At 47.5% G+C, this 21,854-nt stretch overlaps 1 protein-coding gene across 2 annotated transcripts in view; it reads left to right on the top strand.

The window, feature by feature from the left end:
- Positions 1-422: 422 nt before the first annotated feature.
- Positions 423-21,854, top strand: part of LOC147135022 (uncharacterized) — a 46,032-nt gene continuing 24,600 nt past the window's right edge. For both annotated transcript variants that reach the window (XM_086056183.1, XM_086056182.1), the window contains exon 1: positions 423-579. In XM_086056183.1, the coding sequence (XP_085912309.1) occupies positions 565-579 (15 nt within the window). In that variant the 5' untranslated portion in view covers positions 423-564. The remainder of the gene's footprint in view (positions 580-21,854) is intronic.

Below are 21,854 nucleotides of genomic sequence, written 5' to 3'. Positions count from 1 at the left end.
TCACACACATATATATATAAGCCATTCTGCCGAATTGGTTGAAATTGCTGTCCCAAAATGAAAATCTAATTTTAAAAAACAATGAAGTCTTCAAACCTTGCATATTTAGTCATATCTTGTTATGATCTATTTTACCACAAGGCATTAATTGAGTTACCATTAAACTGAATGTATAAAAAGTCAACTTTTCTATGTCACTTCCTATTGGGAGGTGGCTGTCCCAATCTCTTAACTCCTGAATTTCAATTCATGAAAAAAAATGTAGATTTTTGCCAATTTACAAAATACTTTACTTTAACAGACATTTTGGTTGATTTTAAATGTATTGTGAAAGATTTACATTGATTTTGTAGATTTTTTTCAAGTTAGAAGTTTTTATGTAAAAAAAAAACGTGTCCCAACTTTTCACGTCACTACCGAAACCAAGCAACCGCAACATTTGTTGTTCGAAGACGAAGCAAAAAGGGCGAGTGCGGGAGAAAGCGTGGAGCTAGAGGGGTCGTCTGCCCGTGTACAAATCAGCCGTTTGGGAACATTTTGGCTTCCGATTTGAGTACAACGGCGATGGAGTGCGAGCGGGTGAGCAAACAAGAACTGTGTGTCAGCGTTGTTCGACCTCCGTGCGGTATGTTGCAGGTAACACTTCAAACATGCTAACATATGTAAGACGGCATCAACCCGATATAGTTACCAAGGGTAGAAAAAAGAAACCCGCTCAACACCAAAAATGTATCCCCGCTACTTTTAAGCAGCCTGGAGAAGTGAAAGCAGACAGAGCCAACAATATTCGTAATTACTGAAGCAATCGGCATATACTGGACATAGCAACATCCATGCGCCCATATGCTTTAGTCAAGGAGCCGGGCTTCAAACGTTCATTAAACATGCTGGAGCCCTGTTACAATGCTCCACCCCGGGTGCATATTAGCAAGACTGTGGTCCCTGTCCTATGCAATCGCACAAGAGCCGTGGTGTAGCATGAGCTGTCCTTTGCTGCTCTTATGATGAATTTCAAGTTACTGGTTGGCAAGTGCTACCTGACTTTATCTGCGACCTCATTCTATCCATAAAAGGTTTTCTTTTGACCCGTGATCCTGTGTTTAATCTTTTTTATCATTATCCATCCATCCATTATCTCCTGCTTATTCGAAGTCGGGTCGCGGAGGCAGCAGCTTCAGCAGGGAAGCCCAGACTTCCCTCTCCCCAGCAACATATTTCAGCTCTTCCGGAAGGATCCCAAGGCGTTCCCAGGCAAGCCGGGAGACATAGTCTCTCCAGCGTGTTCTGGGTCGTCCTCGGGGTCTCCTGCCGGTGGGACATGCACGAAACACCTCACCAGGGAGGCGTCCAGGAGGCATCCTAATCAGATGCCCGAGCCACCTCAACTGGCTCCTCTCTACGCGGAGGAGCAGCGGCTCGACTCTGAGTCCCTCCCGGATGGCCAAACTTCTCACCCTATCTCTAAGGGAGAGCCCGGACACCCTGCGAAGGAAACCCATTTCGGCCGCTTGTAACCGAGATCTTGTTCTTTCGGTCATGACCCAGAGCTCATGACCATAGGTGAGAGTAGGAACGTAGATCGACCGGTAAATTGATAGCTTCGCCTTTCGGCTGAGCTCCTTCACCACGACAGACCGATACAGGGTCCGCATCACAGCAGACGCTGCACCGATCCGCCTATCGATCTCCCGTTCCATCTTACCCTCACTCGTGAACTACTTGAACTCCTCCACTTGGGGCAGAATCCCATCCCCGACCCGGAGAGGGCACGCCACCCTTTTCTGACTGAGGACCATGGTCTCAGATTTGGAGGTGCTGATTTTCATTCCGACCACTTCACACTCGGCTGCGAACCGCTCCAGCGAGAGTTGGAGATCGCGGCTTGAAGAAGCCAACAGTACCACATCATCTGCAAAAGGCAGAGATGCAATACTGAGACCACCAAACAGGACCCCGTCGACACCTCGGCTGCCCCTAGAAATTCTGTCCATAAAAGTTATGAACAGAATCGGTGACAAAGGGCAGCCTTGGCGGAGTCCAACCCCCACAGGAAACGAATCCGACTTACTGAAACTCCGAAAGAGTAAGAAAAATTACCAAATCTATTGCAGAGTACATTGCATCAGATTTGCGCCCGAATCGGTTGTGGAAGGAAGGGGCTTTCGCAGCCCCTTTGCACAGTGACGCTGAATATAAAAAAAATTACTTCTTAGCTCACACGGAAACCTAGAATATGCAAACCTTCTGCAAGATTAACAGTTTAAAGTCTGTGATTTATTGAGACAAAATATGATGCTTTATATTTCGAATAATAAAGCTGTTCTGTTTGATGGCAGTTTCTCAGGGCTTAATGTTAGTGTTAATTACACCACTCAGAGTAAGCTGTGGGAAGAGCTCGAACTTTTATTGTTCTTACAGAGGGAATACACAGTACAGTACTTCTACCAGCGATATTGTTCTTACAGAGGAAATACACAGTACAGTACTTCTACCAGCCATATCGCTACAGCACTGCGCCCCTTTTTCTTTCTTCAGTCTCGTCCTCTTTTGTATTTGTCCGCCCAGGGACATTCTTACTCTCTGGTTCGATCACGTCGCCACAGTCATTTTTCACACAATGTTCAACACTGCCCTCTGCTGTAATGCACAATATCATGTCCAACTACATAAACTACACGTGAAATAAAGGTCACCAATTGAAATATCATCCATCCATCCATTATCTAAACCGCTTTATCCTCACGAGGGTCGCGGGGGTGCTGTCTTCGGGCAGAAGGCGGGGTACACCCTGAACTGGTTGGAGCCTATCGCAGGGCAAATTGCAATATCATCCATCCATCCATTATCTATACCGCTTATCCTCACAAGGGTCGCAGTCGTGCTGGAAACTATCCCAGCTGTCTTCGGGCAGTAGGCGGGGGACACCCCGAATTGGTTGCCAGCCAATCGCAGGGCACACAGAGACAAACAACCGCTCTCACAATCACTAGGGGCAATTTAGAGAGTCCAATCAATTTACCATGCATGTTTTTGGAATGTGGGAGGAAACCGGAGTACCCGGAGAAAACCCACGCAGGCACGGGGAGAACATGCAAACTCCACACAGGAAGGCCGGAGCCGGGATCGAACCCACGACCTCTGCAGTGTGAGGCGGACGTGCTAACCAGTTGTCCACCGTGCCGCCCGATTGCAATATCATTTAAAAGAAAATATACTACACCAGGTGCTACATTAGGTTAAATAAAAGCAGCGTGCTAAATTACACAGTTATGTCAATCAGACGATGCATATTGCACTTAAAGTTTAAAAATACAGGTTACTCTAAATCAGATTAAGTTTAAATATGTTTTGATAATTTTTTGTTTTCGGAGAAGTTACAGATATTTGTAACAACACTTTTGTGTTGACACACGTAAACAAGGTTGCCTTGCTACTTTACTAGAAGTCAAAGAGTGATCTATAAGTCCTTACTCTTCCTTGAGTTATGCAATTATTAAAAAAAAAAAGGTACCAGTGTTTTAGATTAACTATAAAATGTAAGCCATTGTAGTGATGTATCGGAATCGAATAGTAGGAATCGGAATCGGATTGAATCGTGGGGTACCTATAGATTCCAACCCCTAATATATATACTGTATATATATATATATATATATATATATATATATTTATATATATGTGGATATATATAATATATACAGTATATGTATGTGTGTATATATTTATATATATTTATATATATGTGGATATATATAATATATACAGTATATGTATGTGTGTATATATTTATATATGTATATATATATATATATATATATATATATATATATGTATATATATATATATATGTATATATATATATATATATATATATATATATATATATATATATTAGGGGTGTAACGGTAGGCCAAATCACATTTTTTGGAAACTTCAGTTCGGTATATTTTTGGGACAAAAAAACAGATTTAAAAAAAGAATATGTTTATTTTGAAAAGATGACAATTAAATGGATCCATTTCTAGAGAAAATAAAAAAATTTTCGAACCATTTGGGTGATATTCTAAGAAATTACACCAGAATAAAAAATACACTAACAATAAAGATCTCTTAATTTAGTAAATTATTAAGACACTGAATTCCTAACACTCAGAAGCAAAAGCCTATAAAACATATATATATATATATATATATATATATATATATATATATATATATATACATATATATATAAATATATATATATATATATATATATATATACATATATATATTTATATATATGTTTTATAGGCTGCAACACACCTGTTTCAAATGATCAGCTCATCAGCAAGTTCTGCAGTAGCTTGATCCTGATCCAGATCGTTTCAATCAGGTGTGTTGGACGAGTTAACCTCTAAGACATGAAGGAGTGCGGCCCCCGAGGACTGGAGTTTGAGACTAGCCAATCAATTGGTGTTCAGTAGCATGCTTTTAGTAACAGCTGAAACACTCACGCGTGCGTGTGTGTGAGTGTCCGTTTGTGTGTCTTTGTGTTTGTGTGGGCTGAGGGACTGTTCGTGTGAGTTGAATCCAATGCTTGTTTTTTCAATTGAAGTGAAAGTCAACCCAAACTTTTTTTTTCAAGAATATGTTCTATGCAGGCCCCCTAGTTCAAACAAGGCATTCTGATTAATATTGTGTTTGTGGAATACGAGTTAAGTTGTAAAATCCATCCATTTTTTACCATCGCAAGGCCATTTTATTACTTCTGTCTACTGAAAATGACATCACACATACACTGAGGGCTCAAATAACGACCAATCATGGCTCAGTTTCAGAAAACAGGTGAGCCGTGATTGGTCGTTACGTGAGCCCTGAGTAACTGTGATATCATTTTCAGTTGAAAGCCATGACAAAATGGCCGCCACCAGTGATTACTAAAAACAGGTGGATTAACTCTTATTCCACAAACGCAATATTTATCAGAATGCCTTGTTTCAACTAGTGGGCTTGCATGGAGTTGACTTCGCTGTAATAAAGTATTTGCATATATATATATATATATATATATATATATATATATATATATATATATATATATATATATATATATATATATATATATATATATATATATATATATATATATATATATATATATATATATATATATATATATATATATTAGGGGCGGCACGGTGGTCGACTGGTTAGCACGTCCGCCTCACAGTTCAGAGGTCGTGGGTTCGATCCCGGCTCCGGCCTCCCTGTGTGGAGTTTGCATGTTCTCCCCGTGCCTGCGTGGGTTTTCTCCGGGCACTCCGGTTTCCTCCCACATTCCAAAAACATGCATGGTAAGTTGATTGGACTGTCTAAATTGCCCCTAGGTGTGATTGTGAGTGCGGATGTTTGTCTCTGTGTGCCCTGCGATTGGCTGGCAACCAGTTCAGGGTGTCCCCCGCCTACTGCCCAAAGACAGCTGGGATAGGCTCCAGCACGCCCCGCGACCCTTGTGAGGAGAAGCGGTACAGATAATGGATGGATATATATATTAGGGCTGTCAATTTAGCACGTTATTTTCAAAGTCAATCCAACCCCCTTTTTGATCGTCAATTTTTTTGATCGCGTGATTAAGGTTTCCATAGCAACCAGCGGCTCCATTGATAAAGGCTGCTGGTCACCGTGGTCTATACATGTATCTTGAAAAAAAAAAAAGCTTTAGAGTAGAGGAGGCATTACATCTGCTTCAAAATATTGACGATGAGGATGAATTGCCCGGCAGACACATGCACAGCTGTCACTTGCTTAGGGTTGGGCACCGAAACCCTGGATTCGAGTGGCATCAGTTCCATCATTCCGGTTCACCAGGAACCGTTAATATTTTGGAATGTCAGTTTCGATTCCGTGTGAGCTGGGCGGCGGCAGAAGACAGGGACCTTGGCGGTTCGATCCCCGGCAACAAAAACTAGCTCTTGGGAGCATGGAATGTCACCTCTCTGGCAGGGAAGGAGCCCGAGCTGGTCTGTGAGGCTGAGAGGTTCCGACTAGATATAGTCGGGCTCATCTCCACACACTGCTTGGGTTCTGGTACCAGTCCTCTCGAGAGGAGTTGGACACTCTTCCACTCTGGAGTTGCCCAGGGTGCGAGGCGCCGAGCAGGTGTGGGCATACTTATTGCCCCCCAGCATGGCGCCTGTACATTGGGGTTTACCCCCGTGGACGAGAGGGTAGCCTCCTTCCGCCTGCGGGTGAGGGGGGGGGGGGGGGGGGGCGACGGGTCCTGACTGTTGTTTGTGCTTATGCACCAAACAGCAGTGCAGAGTACACACCCATTTTGGAGTCCTTGGAGGGTATACTGGAGGGCGCTCCACCTGGGGACTCCATCGTTCTGCTGGGGGACTTCAATGCTAACGTGGGCAATGACAGTGAGACCTGGAGAGGTGTGATTGGGAAGAACGGCCCCCCCGATCTGAACCCGAGCGGTGTTCGGTTAATGGACTTTGTGCTCATCACGGATTGTCCATAATGAACACAATGTTCAAACATAAGGGTTTGTGCACTTGGCACCAGGATACCCTAGGCCGCAGTTCGATGATCGACTTTGTAGTCGTATCATCGGATTTGCGGCCGCATATTTTGGACACTTGGGTGAGGAGAGGGGTGGAGTTGTCAACTGATCACCATCTGGTAGTGAGTTGGCTCCGATGGTGGGGGAAGATGCCGGTCCGACCTGGCAGACCCAAACATATTGTGAGGGTTTGCTGGGAACGTCTGGCAGAATCCTCTATCAGAAGGAGTTTCAACTCCCACCTCCGGCAGGACCTTTCCCACATACCGGGGGAAGGCGGGGGACATCGAGTCCAAGTGGACAATGTTTCGTGCCTCCATTGTTGAGGCGGCCGATCGGAGCTGAGGCCACAAGGTGGTCGGTGCCTGTCGTGGCGGCAATCCCCGAACCCACTGGTGGACACCAGTGGTAAGGGATGCTGTCCAGCTAAAGAAGGAGTCCTATCGGGCATTTTTGGCCTGCGGGACTCCGGAGGCAGCTGAGAAGTACCGGCTGGCCAAGCGGAATGCAGCTCTGGCGGTTGCTGAGGCAAAAACTCAGGTGTGGGAGGAGTTCGGGGAGGCCATGGAAAATGACTTCCGGACGGCTTCGAGGAAATTCTGGTCCACCATCTGGCATCTCAGGAGAGGGAAGCAATGCACCATTAACACTGTTTATAGTGGAGATGGGGTGCTGCTGACCTCAACTCGGGACGTTTTGGGTCGGTGGGGAGAATACTTCGAAGACCTCCTCAATTCCACCGACACGCCTTCCACTGAGGAAGCAGAGCCTGGAGACTCTGAGGTGGGCTCTCCTATTTCTGGGGTTGAAGTAACCGAGGTAGTCAAAAAGCTCCTCGTGCAAAGCCCCGGGGGTGGATGAGATCTGCCCGGAGTTCATAAAGGCTCTGGATGTTGAGGGGCTGTCATGGTTGACACGTCTCTACAACATCGCGTGGACATTGGGGACAGTGCCTCTGGATTGACAGACCGGGGTGGTGGTCCCCCTTTTTAAGAAGGGGGACCGGAGGGTGTGCTCCAATTACAGAGGGATCACACTCCTCAGCCTACCCGGCAAGGTCTATTCAGGGGTGCTGGAGAGGAGGGTACATCGGAAGGTCAAATCTCGGATTCAGGAGGTGCAATGTGGTTTTCGTCCCGGCCATGGAACAGTGGACCAGCTCTACACCCTCAGCAGGGTCCTCGAGGGTGCATGGGAGTTTGCCCAACCGGTCTACATGTGTTTTGTGGACTTGGAGAAGGCGTTCGACCGTGTACCTCGGGGGGTTCTGTGGGGGGTGCTTCGGGAGTACGGGGTACTGAGCCCCCTGATAAGGACTGTCCGGTCCCTGTACCACCGATGTCAGAGTTTGGTCCGCATTGCCGGCAGTAAGTCGGATTCCTTTCCAGTGAGGGTTGGACTCCGCCAAGGCTGCCCTTTGTCACTGATTCTGTTCATAACTTTTATGGACAGAATTTCTAGGAGCAGCCGAGGTGTCGAGGGGGTCCGGTTTGGTGGCCTCAGTATTGTATCTCTGCTTTTTGCAGATGATGTGGTACTGTTGACTTCTTCAAGCCACGATCTCCAACTCTCGCTGGAGCCGTTCGCAGCCGAGTGTGAAGCGGTCGGAATGAAAATCAGCACCTCCAAATCTGAGACCATGGTCCTCAGTCAGAAAAGGGTGGCGTGCCCTCTCCAGGTGGGGATGGGATTCTGCCCCAAGTGGAGGAGTTCAAGTATCTTCGGGTCTTGTTCACGAGTGAGGGTAAGATGGAACGGGAGATCGACAGGCGGATCGGTGCAGCATCTGCTGTGATGCGGACCCTGTATCGGTCTGTCGTGGTGAAGAAGGAGCTCAGCCGAATTTACTGGTCGATCTACGTTCCTACTCTCACCTATGGTCATGAGGTGTGGGTCATGACCGAAAGAACAAGATCCCGGATACAAGCGGCCGAAATGGGTTTCCTTTGCAGGGTGTCCGGGCTCTCCCTTAGAGATAGGGTGAGAAGTTCGGCCTTCCGGGAGGGACTCAGAGTCGAGTCGCTGCTCCTCCGCGTTGAGAGTAGCCAGTTGAGGTGGCTCGGGCATCTGATTAGGATGCCTCCTGGACGCCTCCCTGGTGAGGTGTTCCGGGCATGTCCCACCGGCAGGAGACCCTGGAGAGACTATGTCTCCCGGCTTGCCTAGGAACGCCTTGGGATCCTTTCGGAAGAGCTGGACAATGTTGCTGGGGAGAGGGAAGTCTGGGCTTCCCAGCTGAAGCTGCTTCCTCCGCGACCCAACTTCGGATAAGCGGGAGATAATGGTTTCGATTCCTAGTTAGCCGCGCAGAAGAGCTACAAACAAAGTACGACCAATTAAAAAAAAAAAGGTGTGCGCGCATCGGCGCAGCCTCGGGCTTCTTCCGCCGAAGCTGCGGAGCAATATCACGTTAGCTCGCCCCCACTTGCGCTCAGCTCTTCGGCTCGCTTCGTCCCGGCCACCAAGCGTGGGTGGCGACAGCGGCGACTCGTGGCGGGCCAATTCCCACAGATCTCCACAGCTGCGCGGCCGCTGGGACACCGCGGTGGCAACAGTCGCCCTTCCCGGGGTCTGACATCCTGCCCGGGCTGGCCCGGCCAGCTCATTCGGCCGTTGCCTAGCCATAGAATGACGCGATGCGGCTCATGACCCAAAGACAGAATCGTCTAAGTATGTCTAATTGCAACGTTGAACCAACAAGTTCAACGCACAAATGCACATATCCAGCTAATATTTACTTTAGATCATATGTAGCTGCAGCATATACATAAATACTGTACATAGAGATACATCCTACATTGCATAGACTGCTTGGATTAGATAGACTTTCCTTGCTTGCCCTTAAAATGCAGCGTTGTGTTTGTCATATATATTTTCTCTCTAAAGCAAGACAAGGTTTGTCAGGGTTCTGGGTGTGAGGAGGGCCCGATTGCAGAGACCAGAGAGAAATACAGTGATGTGTTTATTGAAACAAGGATGAAGGTGTAGATTCGGAGCGCAAGTCCGGAAGTTGTCTTGAGAGCAGGCGGGGTCTGCGGCACAGCGTTGACAGGCTGAGTGCAGGGTAACCTGAGAAGGGATATAGAACAGATTCAAATTACTTAAAGTACTTGAAAGAGTTCAGGATAGTTGCTGGATGCACAAACTCTGATTCGAGAGTGTTGATATGGCGATGAGGCGTTGGTTGGGCCCATCTTAAGTAAGCTGCTGATGGTGATGGCTTGCACCTGGTCCCAGTACCAATCGTCTCTCCACACCTGCACCAAGACAACCATAGACGCACACACACGGAAATGAAGGGGCGGGGCTCAAGGAGCAGAATCAGGGAACCTAACAGTATCCCCCCTCCTACGGGCCCCACCCGGCGCATGACCCAGGTCGCCTGGAAGTCACTGATGAGGGACCGACACAACACCTGACGAGCGGGGACCCAACTACGCTCCTCAGGTCCATATGCCTCCCAGTCCACCAAATACTGAAGAACCCGGCCCCGCCGACGCACATCAAGGAGCCGCCTGACGGAATAGGCAGAAAGACCATCGACCACAAGGGGGGAGGAGGAAGCGGCACCAGAGGGGACAGGGCACATGAGGACACCGGCTTGACTTGGGAGATATAAAACGTACGATGGACCCGGAGAGAAGGAGGGAGCCTGAGGCGGACAGAACATGGATTCACCAAGGCAAAGATCTGGAAGGGGCCAATGAATCGGGGTGCTAGTTTCCTCGACTCCATCTTCAGAGGGAAATGCCACACCTTCTGATCGACTGTGTAGGCGGGTGCCAAAAAGCGACGACGATTAGCCTGGACCTAGATGTGGCACAGAGCAGGGCCGAACGAGCTGACCTCCAGATGCTGGCGCACTTGCGCAGGTGGCTCTTGACCGATGGAACTGCGCAGTCCTCCTTCTGTGATGGAAACAAAAAGCCGTTTTCCATTCATCTCCCTCTCTAATGCGGACCAGGTGGTATGCGTGGCGCAGGTCCAGTTTGGTGAAAACCTTGGCACCGTGTAGGGGTGTGAATGCAGAATCAATAAGTGCTAGGGGGTACCTGTTCTTGATTGTAATGCTGTTTAGGCCTATATAGTCAACACGATGTCAGGGTACCGGGAGGACCCGGAACCAAAGCAGACTCTAAAAGCGTGGACTCAGATGGTGTTTTGAGCAAAAAGGGTTTATTAGACAAAATACGCAAGTGCAACTAAAGGTGCTGGTATGACAAAACCATGAAAACGAGAACAACCAAAAACGCTTGCAAAAGACAAGGAAAGAAATAACAAAAATTGCTTGTCGTAAAAGGACAAGATCATACCAATTCTAAAAAGTTCAACCGAGGGTAGCTTTAATAACACAAGATACAATACTTAGTATGGCAAAAAACTTGAGTCAAAAAAAGGAGCAAAATACATGGCGAAAACATGAGAGGACATCTAGAAAATTCCATACTTGGTGCTATGGTCATGAGCAAGCAGAGAAATAATCCGACAAGGAGTTGTCTTCTTGCAGTCCTTAAATAGTCCATTGATTAAGATTACGAACAGGTGCACTGCAGGGGATCCACCTACTGCCCCTACTGGAGCAACAAAAACAAAACATGACCACAACAAGAACAGACCATGACAGTACCCCCCTGCCCCCCTCAATGGTCGCCTCCTGGTGGACCACCCGGCTTGGAAGGGAAGGACAAGTGGAAGGTACGGAAAAGGGACGGGTCCACGACCACGATCCACTGCCGCTCCTCCGGTCCGTAGCCCTCCCAGTCGACCAAGTACTGGACACCCCGACCCCTGCGCATAGAGTCCAAAATCTCCCTCACCGTGTACACAGGTCCGCCGTCGATCACCCGCGGAGGACGAGGCGGAGTGGGAGGGGGGGCCAGGGGGCTGGATGCTACGGGATTGAGCAGGGACATGTGGAAGATGGGATGGACCTTCATGGTCGGTGGTAACCGGAGCCGGACAGGCACCGGGTTGACGATGGCATCCACCTCGAACGGACCTGTGAACCTTGGTCCCAACTTGCGCGATGAGCCAGCAAGATGCAAGTCTCTGGTAGAAAGCCACACCTTCTGCTCAACCTGGTAAGCTGGCGCTGGACGCCGCCGGCGATCCGCAATCACCCGATTGAGAGCTGCAGTACGTGACAGGGCGGCCCTGGTTTCCTTCCAAACCTGACGGGCCTGCCGCAAGTCGCGCTCAACGGACAGAACCACAACCAGCCTCTCCTGCGACGGAAACAACGGAGGCTGGTAGGGTGAAAGGTGAACGCCCCGTGGCTGACGAGACCAGCGTATTGTGCGCATACTCCACCCAAGGTAGATCATGACGTGGGCCGACTCAGGCATACACACCTGAGTGCAGACTCTAGGTCCTGATTCGCCCTTTCGGATTGACCATTTGATTGAGGGTGGTATTCAGAAGACAAACTGGCGGTGGCTCCCATGTCATGGCAGAAACGTCTCCACACCTGGGAGACGAATTGGGGACCCTGGTCCGATACTATGTCAACTGGGATCCCGTGCAAGCGGAAGACATGGCTGACTAGCAGGTCGGCGGTCTCAAGAGCAGATGGTAACTTAGGCAGAGCAACAAAGTGAGCAGACTTGGAAAAACAGCCAACAATGGTGAGTATGACAGACTTGCCTTGGGATGAAGGAAGGCCAGTGACAAAGTCCATAGAGATGTGGGACCAAGGTCGCGGTGGAACCGGTAAAGGCAGCAGTAACCCCGGCGGTGGTTGGTGGGAAGATTTGCTGCAGGCAGAGCAGGCCTTGACGAAATCCAAGACATCCTTCTTAAGCTCCGGCCAACAAAATCGCTGTGAGATGAGATGACACGTGCGGTCCACCCCGGGATGGCACGCCACCTTTGACGTATGACCCCACCGTAACACATCCGATCAGAGTTGCGGTGGCACAAACAGTCTACCCACGGGACATTCGGCTGGTACTGTCGTCCCTTCTTGCGCCTCCTGGATCCTCCGCTCCACCTCCCATCTCAACGCCCCCACAATACAGTGAGCGGGGAGAATGTTTTCAGGCCCAGGGTGCTCCACCGCAGGATCATGGATACGGGACAGGGCATCCGGCTTCCCATTCTTGGACCCACTGCGGTAAATGAGGGTGAAGTTGTAACGAGTCAACAGTAATGCCCACCGGGCCTGGCATGAATTGAGCCTCTTTGCAGATCGGATGTAGGAGAGGTTTTTGTGGTCAGAGTACACGGTGAAGGGCTGCTTGGTTCCTTCAAGCCAGTGCCTCCATTCCTGAAGGGCCAGCACAATGGCCAGCATGGTTATCCACGTCGTAATTGGCTTCCGCGGGGCTGAGTCGACGGGAGAAAAAGGCGCAAGGGTGGAGTCTCTGGTCAACCAGGGAACGCTGGGACAGTACAGCCCCCACTCCTGAATCCGAAGCGTCCACTTCTACAAAAAAAGGTATCGCAGTGTTAGGATGACGCAGGACAGGAGGATTGGTGAAGGCAGTCCTTAACATGTGAAAAGCTGTTTCTGCCTTATCATTCCAATCAAAGGGGACCTTAACGGATGTAAGGTAGCGCCCTCTGGCTATAGCCCTTGATGAACCTTCGATAAAAATTGGCGAAACCCAGAAAGCGTTGCAATTGTTTTCTGGTGGTGGGCGTGGGCCAATCCACCACCGCTTGGACTTTAGCCGGGTCTGCTCTAAAATGACCCTCCTCGACAATGAACCCGAGAAATTGAACTGACTTAACGTGAAATTCACACTTCTCAGCCTTCACGAATAGACGATTTTCAAACAACCGCTGTGAAATGATCCGAACGTGTTGCTGGTGTTCTTGGAGGTTACGAGAAAAAATCAAAATGTTATCTAAGTAGACAAAACAAAAACGTTTAGAACGTCTCTGAGCACATCATTAATCAAACTCTGGAAGACAGCGGGGGAGTTAGTTAAACCGAACGGCATGAACAGGTACTCGAAGTGCCCCAAAGGAGTCTTGAAGGCCATTTTCCACTCATCCCCCTCCTTAATGCGTACCAGATGGTAAGCGCTACGTAAATCGAGTTTAGTAAAAACCGTAGCGGACTGAAGAGGGGCAAAAGCGGAATCCATTAAAGACAGCGGGTACTTGTTCTTAACGGTGATTTCATTAAGACCACGATAGTCTACACATGGTCGTAGGGTCTTGTCCTTCTTATCTATTAAGAAAAAACCCCGCACCTAATGGGGACTTGGAGGGCCTGATAAGACCTGCTGCAAGCGAATTGTCATTATATTCTTTCAAGGCTTGCTGTTCGGGCTGCGATATCTGATATAAGCTGGTTGTAGGCAGTGGTGAGTTGGGTATTATATCAATTGCACAGTCATAGGGTCGATGGGGAGGCAACGATTGTGCGCGCTCCTTGCTAAATACCCGACGTAGGTCATGATATATCTCTGGAATGTTGTCGAGACAAATCTCTACTGTAATTTCCCAGGAAGGTGCCCTCGACAGCCGACCTCAGGCAGTGAGCATAACAAACGGAACTCCAACTTACAATGGCAGGGCGGTCCCATAAGATGACCGGGTTGTGGGTCTTAAGCCATGGTAATACTAAAACTACTGGTGGGGCTCGTATGGCATGACAAATAAGTTCTATTCTCTACGTGATTGCCGGAAATTTTCAAGATCAAAAGCCCGTGACTTGCTCAACCTCCGCCAGGAGTCGCCCATCAAGATCATTCACCCGCTTGACCTCTTTTAACGACTCGACCGGACAACCTAATTCCTTAACCAAAACCGGGTCAATAAAGCAATCATCCGCCCAAGAGTCAACGAGTGCGCGGATAACAAGGCCTTGGTTAGGGCCGATAATTTCTCCATTGAGTTGGAGTCTGTTCCCTCAGAGAGCACCGATCTCAGTCTCTCCCCCCAGAGTCTGCGCAGAGACGATCTCACCCTGATCCCGGCGGTCACTGCTGGGCGGAGTGGCTGACTCACAGTTGCCCATACAAGTAGATGGCTCTGCTCGGCGTGGAGGTCTGGTTGGGCACGTGGAGACCCGATGATCCTGCTGACCACAGTAGAAGCAGGCATGCGCATGGAACCATCGCTGTCTCTCCATCAGTCCCAGACGTCCTCTTCCTAGCTGGATCGGTTCCTTTTACCGTTGTGGCCGCTCCTGGAATTATGTGGCGCTCGGGATGGCTGGATTGTGCAGTCTCATGGTTTGGAGGCATCTGGTCAATATGGAAGGAGCTCGGCTGAGCATGGAGCTGCTCCCCTTCACGCTCCCGGTGTCTCTCTCGAAGGCAGTTGTCCAGTCTAATGGCAAGACTGATGAGTTCCTCCAAAGTCGTGGTATCATCATGGACGGCCAGTTTATTTTTCAGAGAGGAACTCAAGCCACGGCGGAAGATGGCACGTAACGCACAGTCACCAAAACCACTCTCCGCCGCCAAGATACGGAAGCCAATGGAATAGTCAGCAACTGACCGACTACCCTGATAACAGTCCAATAACTGACCTCCAGCCTCCTTCCCACAGACTGGATGGTGGAACACCCGCCGAAACTCAGCAAGGAAGTCCGGGAAGGAAGACCGAAGTTCAGGACGGGAATTGCTCATGGCCATGGCCCAAGAACTAGCCTGGCCAGTCAATAAACTAATCATGAAAGCCACCTTGGTGCTATCCTGGGCGTAGGTAAAGGGCTGCTGATCAAAGATTAGACTGCAATGATGTATAAATTGACCGCACTACCCAGGTTCCCCACCATAACGAGATGGGTGAGGTAGGGAGGGTTTCGCGGTTCCCACCCATGGGTGGGTACACCCCGGTAGGAAATGTGGGTGGCGTGAATGTTGGCACAGCTTGGGGGCTTGGCTGCTCTATTCGCGTCCCTAACTCTCCTAGCCGTTTGTTCAGCAGGGCGACAGTGCAGCGGAGCTCTGTCACCAGCTGTCCTTGGCTGGCCAGTGCTTTAATAAACCGATCCAAGTCCACAGAGTCCATGGTCAGATTATTCTGTCAGGGTTTCGGGAGGACCCGGAACCAAAGCAGAGTCTAAAAGCGTGGACTCAGATGGTGTTTTGAGCAAAAAGGGTTTATTAGACAAAATACGCAAGACCGACAAAGTGCAGATAAAGGCGCTGGTATGACAAAATGAAAATGAGAACAACTAAAAACGCTTGCAAAAGGCAAGGAAAGAAATAACGAAACTTGCTTGTCGTAAAAGGACAAGATCACACCAATTCCAAAAAGTTCAAACGAGGGTAGCTTTAATAACACAAGATACAATACTTACACTGGCGAAAAACTTGAGTCAACAAAAGGAGCAAAATACATGGCGAAAACATGAGAGGACATCTAGAAAATTCAATATTTGGTGCTATGGTCATGAGCAAGCAGAGGAATAATCCGACAAAGAGATGTCTTCTTGGCAGTCCTTAAATAGTCCATTGATTAAGATTACGAACAGGTGCGCTGCACGGGATCCACCAACTGCCCCTACTGGAGCAACTGGGAACAACAAAAACAAAACATGACCACAACAAGAACAGACCATGACACACAAGGCCGGAGGGTCTTGTCCTTCTTGTCCACAAAGAAGAACCCGGCTCCTACGGGTGAGGACGAAGGTCGGATAATTCCTGCAGTCAAAGACTCAGATATGTACTCCTCCCTTACTTCCCGTTCCCACCGCGAGATGTTGAACAGCCGACCACTGGGGAGGGGTGCACCTGGCTTGAGATCTATGGCACAATCATACGGTCTGTGCGGGGGCAAGGAGGTGGCACGGTGTTTGCTAAATACAGGGGCGAGGTCATGGTAACAGGCAGGGATAAGGGAAAGATCCAACTGTTCTGTAAGTGGTTGAGTATAAGCAGGGCTTACAGCAGACTTCAAACAATTCTTGCGGCAGAATTCGCTCCAAGAAGTGACCTTGCCACCACTCCGGTCTATACTGGGATTATGGGTCCTCAACCAAGGTAAACCCAGTACGATAGGAACTTGAAGAGTCTCAAAAACGTAAAAACTTGTTCCCTCCTGGTGGTTACCGGAAAGTACAAGGGTCTTTGGTGGGAGTGGACAGGGGTACTAGGTCAATCCCGATCTGTTCTACCAGGCTGCGGTCGATTAAGTTGTCATCAGCACCGGAATCGATAAGAGCAAAGAGGGGCATAGACAGTTCTTTCCAACAGAGGGTAGCAGAGAGCTTGAAACGAACTGAGGAAGGAGCATTAGAAACAAGACTCACCAATCTGTCCACCCTGATAGGTGAGCCCGATGCTCTTCCTGAACGCAGCAGGCAGTTGGCGATATAGTGGCCCTTTTCCCCACAGTAAAGACAGGGGTTAGAATTGCGTCTGCGTATCTTCTCTTCGACAGTAAGATGGGCATGTCCTAATTGCATCGGTTCACCGTCGGCGCCAGGGGGTGGTGTGCTTGGCGGACTCTGTACATTGAAGGAAGGGGTTGGAGTGTGCTGATGTGGCAAGGCAGGGAGTGGTGTCTGGAACCTACTGCGTTCTTGGCGGCGCTCCCGCTGACGACAATAAAGTCTTATCGCAAGGCTGATGAGTTGGTCAAGACTTGTCGGCTCGTCCCTGGAAGCCAACTCATCTTTAAGTAACTCATTCAGCCCCCCTCGGAAGACCTCCTGGAGTGCCTCGTCGTTGAAGCAACCCTCCACAGCGAGCGTTCCACGCTGCGGGAACCCTGTCGTAGGGACATGAGCCGTTTAGCAGCCTCCTTACCACGGACTGGGTGGTCAAACACCTTCCTCATCTCCTCGGTGAAGGCAGCATATGACATGCAGATTTGGGACTGCCGCTCGGATTCTGAGGTGGCCCAAGAAAGCGCGAAGCCCCGAAGGCAGCCAATGAGGTACGAAATCTTTGCTTTGGCTGTAGAGTACGAAAAGGGCTGCTGCTCAAAAACCAGTGAACATTGCACTAAGAAGGCACGGCAGGCCCCTAAATCGCCATCGTAGGGGGCTGGGGCAGGCACATGTGGCTCCCTAAGCACCTGGGAGTAAGGTGGGGCGGCTGCAGAGGCTGGCTGTAATTCTTTGCGTGTTTGCAATGAGGAAAACTGTCGCTGGTGTGTGATAAGGGCTTGTGAGAACTCACGGACTTGATCCATCAACATGGTGAGGGCTTGATCATGCTGATTTAGAAGCACGCCCTATCCGGCGAGCCTTTGACTGACTGGGTCGGCCTCTGCTGGGTCCATGGCTGGCCAGATCAAGCTGTCAGGGTCCTGGGTGTGAGGAGGGCCTAATTGCAGAGACCTGAGACGAGTTGAGAAATACAGTGATGTGTTTATTGAAACAGGGATGAAGTTGTAGATCAGAGAGCAAGTCCGGAAGTTGTCTTGAGAGCAGTCAGGGTCCGCGGCACAGCGTTGGCAGATTGAGTGCAGGGTAACCTGAGAAGCGATATAGAACAGGTTCAAATTACTTAAAGTACTTGAAAGAGTTCAGGATAGTTGCTGGATGCACAAACTCTGATTCGAGGGTGTTGATCTGGCGACGATCTGGTAGTTGGGACCAGTTTAAGTAAGCTGCTGATGGTGATGGCTTGCACCTAGTCCCAGCACCAATCGTCTCTCGGGGCTCAAGGAGCAGAATCAGGGAACCTAACAAGGATAGCCAATCAATTGGTGTTCAGTAGCTGAAGGGCTGTTCGCGTGAGTTGAATCCAATGCTTGTTTTTTCAATTGAAGGGAAAGTCAACACAAACTTTTTTTTTCAAGAATATGTTCTATGCAGCCCCCCAAGTTCAAACAAGGCATTCTGATTAACAGAGCTGGGCACATGACCCTTATTTGCCCGTCCGGCCGCAGCCCTCACCCATGACCTGGGTACCCTTCCGGCCGCGACCCCCCGGGCATATTCGTAAACATTTTCTGCACCCGCCCCGTTCCGACAACCGCGTATTTCCGGAACTAGGTAAGTGCATGATGTGCCAGTGTCATACTTGAGTGCTGCGCGCAGCTTGATTTTCCTCCCGGACACAATTTGTTTTTGAAAGAAGCTAAAAAGAAGCCTTTCACTGAGTAGGCTGAGATGAAATTTGGCGGCCTCGCGAGCACGTCACACGCATGGGGGCCGATTAGTGGGCCGGACTAAAATCCACTTCCAGCCATGCTTAGTCCAGCCATTTTTAAAAGATTGTCGCCCCCCCACCCCTTTGCCCCAAAAGTGGGCATCCGGCCGGGCCGGAGGGTCCGACCGGTCCGGCCCAGGGACGGACTGCCCAGCTCTGCTGATTAATTTGTGTCAGTGGAATATGAATTAAGTTGTAAAATTCATCCATTTTTTTACCATCTCAGGGGTCGGCCATTTTATTACTTCTGTCGACTCAAAATTACATCGCAGATGCGCTGAGGGCTCAAATAACGATCAATCATGGATCAGTTTCAGAAAACAGGTGAGCTGTGATTGGTTGTTACGTGAGCCCTGAGTAACTATGATGTCATTTTCAGTTGAAAGAAGTGACAAAATGGCTGGCCCCAGTGATGGCTAAAAACAGGTGGATTAACTCTTATTCCACAAACGCAATATTTATCAGAATGCCTTGTTTCAACTAGTGGGCTTGCATGGAGCATATTCTTAAAAAATAATATGTTTGGGATGACTTCGCTTTAATAAAGTATTTGCATAAGAAAATGAATCCTCTTATTCATGTTAAGGGTATTAAAATTCAAGAAAATAATGGGACAGAAAAAGGGAATTTTTTACAATAAATAAAATATGCGATTAACTTCGATTTAACTATGAAAAAATGCGATTAATTACGGTTAAAAATGTTAATCGCTCGACAGCACTAATGTGTGTATATATATATATATATATATATATATATATATATATATATATATATATATATATATATATATATATATATATATATATATATATATATATATACACACATATATACACACCGTATTTTCCGGACTATATGTCGCTCCGGAGTCGCACCAGCCATAAAATGCATAATAAAGTACAAAAAAATGTATACAAGTCGCACTGGAGTATAAATCACATTTTTTTAAGGAAATGTATTTGATAAAATCCAACACCAAGAACAGAAATGTCATTTAAAATTTAAATAACGAAAAATTTAAGATAAAGATAGAATAGAGACAACAACAGGCTGAACGGTATGCTTATGTTACATTACACAACGCCCCCCCATCCAGCACCCGCAAGCCAAGTTGCCTCCGTCGCGTAACGTTGATAAATGTGTCCATATAAATCAAAATAATAAAATTGTGCGCTTAGTAAACATCATTTCCACTGAGCTACAATGGTAACATTTAGCATACATTCACACATGTAGAATTACAAGAAAGTTACTGTAAAGTTAGGACTGTATGTAAATTCGTGGGGATTCACCGGAGTGCCTCATCCAAACAGTCACTCGAATCAAAGAGCGTGACCGGACACAGTGATAGGGAACAACGTGGCTTCAGTCGCACTCCAATCCATTCCACAGAGCTCAACAACTCGCTCAATCCCGGTGCGTACATGACCACAAAGCATCTGCCGCTAGCCGCTAACGGCTAACAGACTCCAAACGTCTCTTGTTAGGACCCCTTAGCTGTCCAACAATATGCCCGACATAAATCAACGTAAAGAAAGGACCAATTGGCTGCCCGAAAGGATGTCTCGTGTAAAACACAAAAGTTAAACAGTAAACCAATGCCTGTATAGACAAAGCACTCATGAGGAATTTACAACAGGTATGTCAGAAAGACTGGGGGGGAACCAAAGTTTAGTTCCGCCATGGTGCGTTTCTTCCGTGTCTACAACACTACAAGGTAAGATAACTTTGAACTCACCAAAAATGGTCGTAGATCGATTAAATAAGTATTTTATTTATCGCTGACCATGTTTCCAAGTCTCCAAAAGTATTTATGTATTCGGTCGTAATTATCTCTTTGTTGTCTCCGCACCATACGTGTGTGTAAGACCACAGGCACGGCACTTATTTAACAAAATATTAGGATTTAACTGTGTAAATTAACCATGCATTTTAATAGCTTTAAGGATGTTTCTTTATGTGAAATGATATACAGGTCTGCCCAGCTCTGCACTACAGGTTATTCTGCCCGTTGTAAAGTCAATATGTAATGCAGGTTTATATGCAGCCTTAGAACGCCCTTCTGTGGTTGTTTGGTGTATTGTTTGCTGACCTTGAAAAGGAAAGGGCTACGATATAATGTGTTAATAATTTCACACATAACTTGCTCCGGAGTATGTCACCCCCCCGGCCAAACTATGAAAAAAAAACGTGACTAGTCCGGAAAATACGGTATATATTTGAGAGAAATGGTGATATTGTGTATGTGGAAAATGTTTTCAACCTTTGAGTCTCATAAAAAATGGGAGCAAAACAAAAGTGTTATGTTTATATTTATATTGATTATTTTCTGCTGTTTTACAGTGTCTATTGTATATAGTATTTTACGTTAATTTATTGCTTTCACTTATTATTGTTATTATTATTATTGCTATTTTGTTGTTGTTGTTGTATGTGAAGTGGTACCTCTACGAAATTTTCAAGTTCTGAAACGCCTCAACAGGAAAATATTGCCTTTTGCTACGAAAGAAATTTCAGGATACGAAAAGTAAAAATACAGTATGGGCTGCTACTTGCAGCTCCAGATTTTCCTGAACGGAACATACTCATAGCTGCTCTGCCATTGGCTATTACCTAGCATCTTCCTGGCATCCCATTGGCTAAGAGGGACCTCTACCGTATGTGTCTACGTGTGTAGATAGACAGGTAGATATATATGTGATAGATATGTGTATGCAGCGTCCTCGTCATTCGCCCCTCGGGCGGGCCATGAGGTGTTCCGATAGTTTTACGTGAATTAGAAACGAGGAAAAGGAAAATAGGAGAAAATCGTTTTTTTGTCCATACAAACAAAGCAAGGGATAATATAAAAGTATGAAAAAGGGATGCCTTTGGTTGATCTAGCCAAAGGATATGACCGTAATGTATCAACAGTCGCCATGTTATTAAATCAGTTCTCTACAAAATGCCAGGCAAAAACCACTTCTGAGAGAACATGAACCAAAGAGAGCAAAAAGCAATGAGGACAGCAATTAAAAGGTAAACGACCATCATTTTTATTCTTTACTCCATTCTTTGTTTTTTTACATTGTGCACAACTCTCATTTATTGTGCAATAATCTAATTATAACATGTATTTGTTACATGTTTTGATGTATTTTTATGCTTTATAAAACATTTATGTCTGAATATTGGGGGGCTTGGAACGGATTAGGGCATTTAAATGGAAAATGCGTCTCTACTTACAAAATTTT

Source organism: Filicampus tigris, chromosome 16 (assembly GCF_054856515.1).
Source record: "Filicampus tigris isolate MCC_2025a chromosome 16, RoL_Ftig_1.0, whole genome shotgun sequence".
NCBI classification, from domain to species: Eukaryota; Metazoa; Chordata; class Actinopteri; order Syngnathiformes; family Syngnathidae; genus Filicampus; species Filicampus tigris.
The sequence above is the reverse complement of the archived record's forward strand: the minus strand, read 5'-3'. Positions and strand labels throughout refer to the sequence as shown.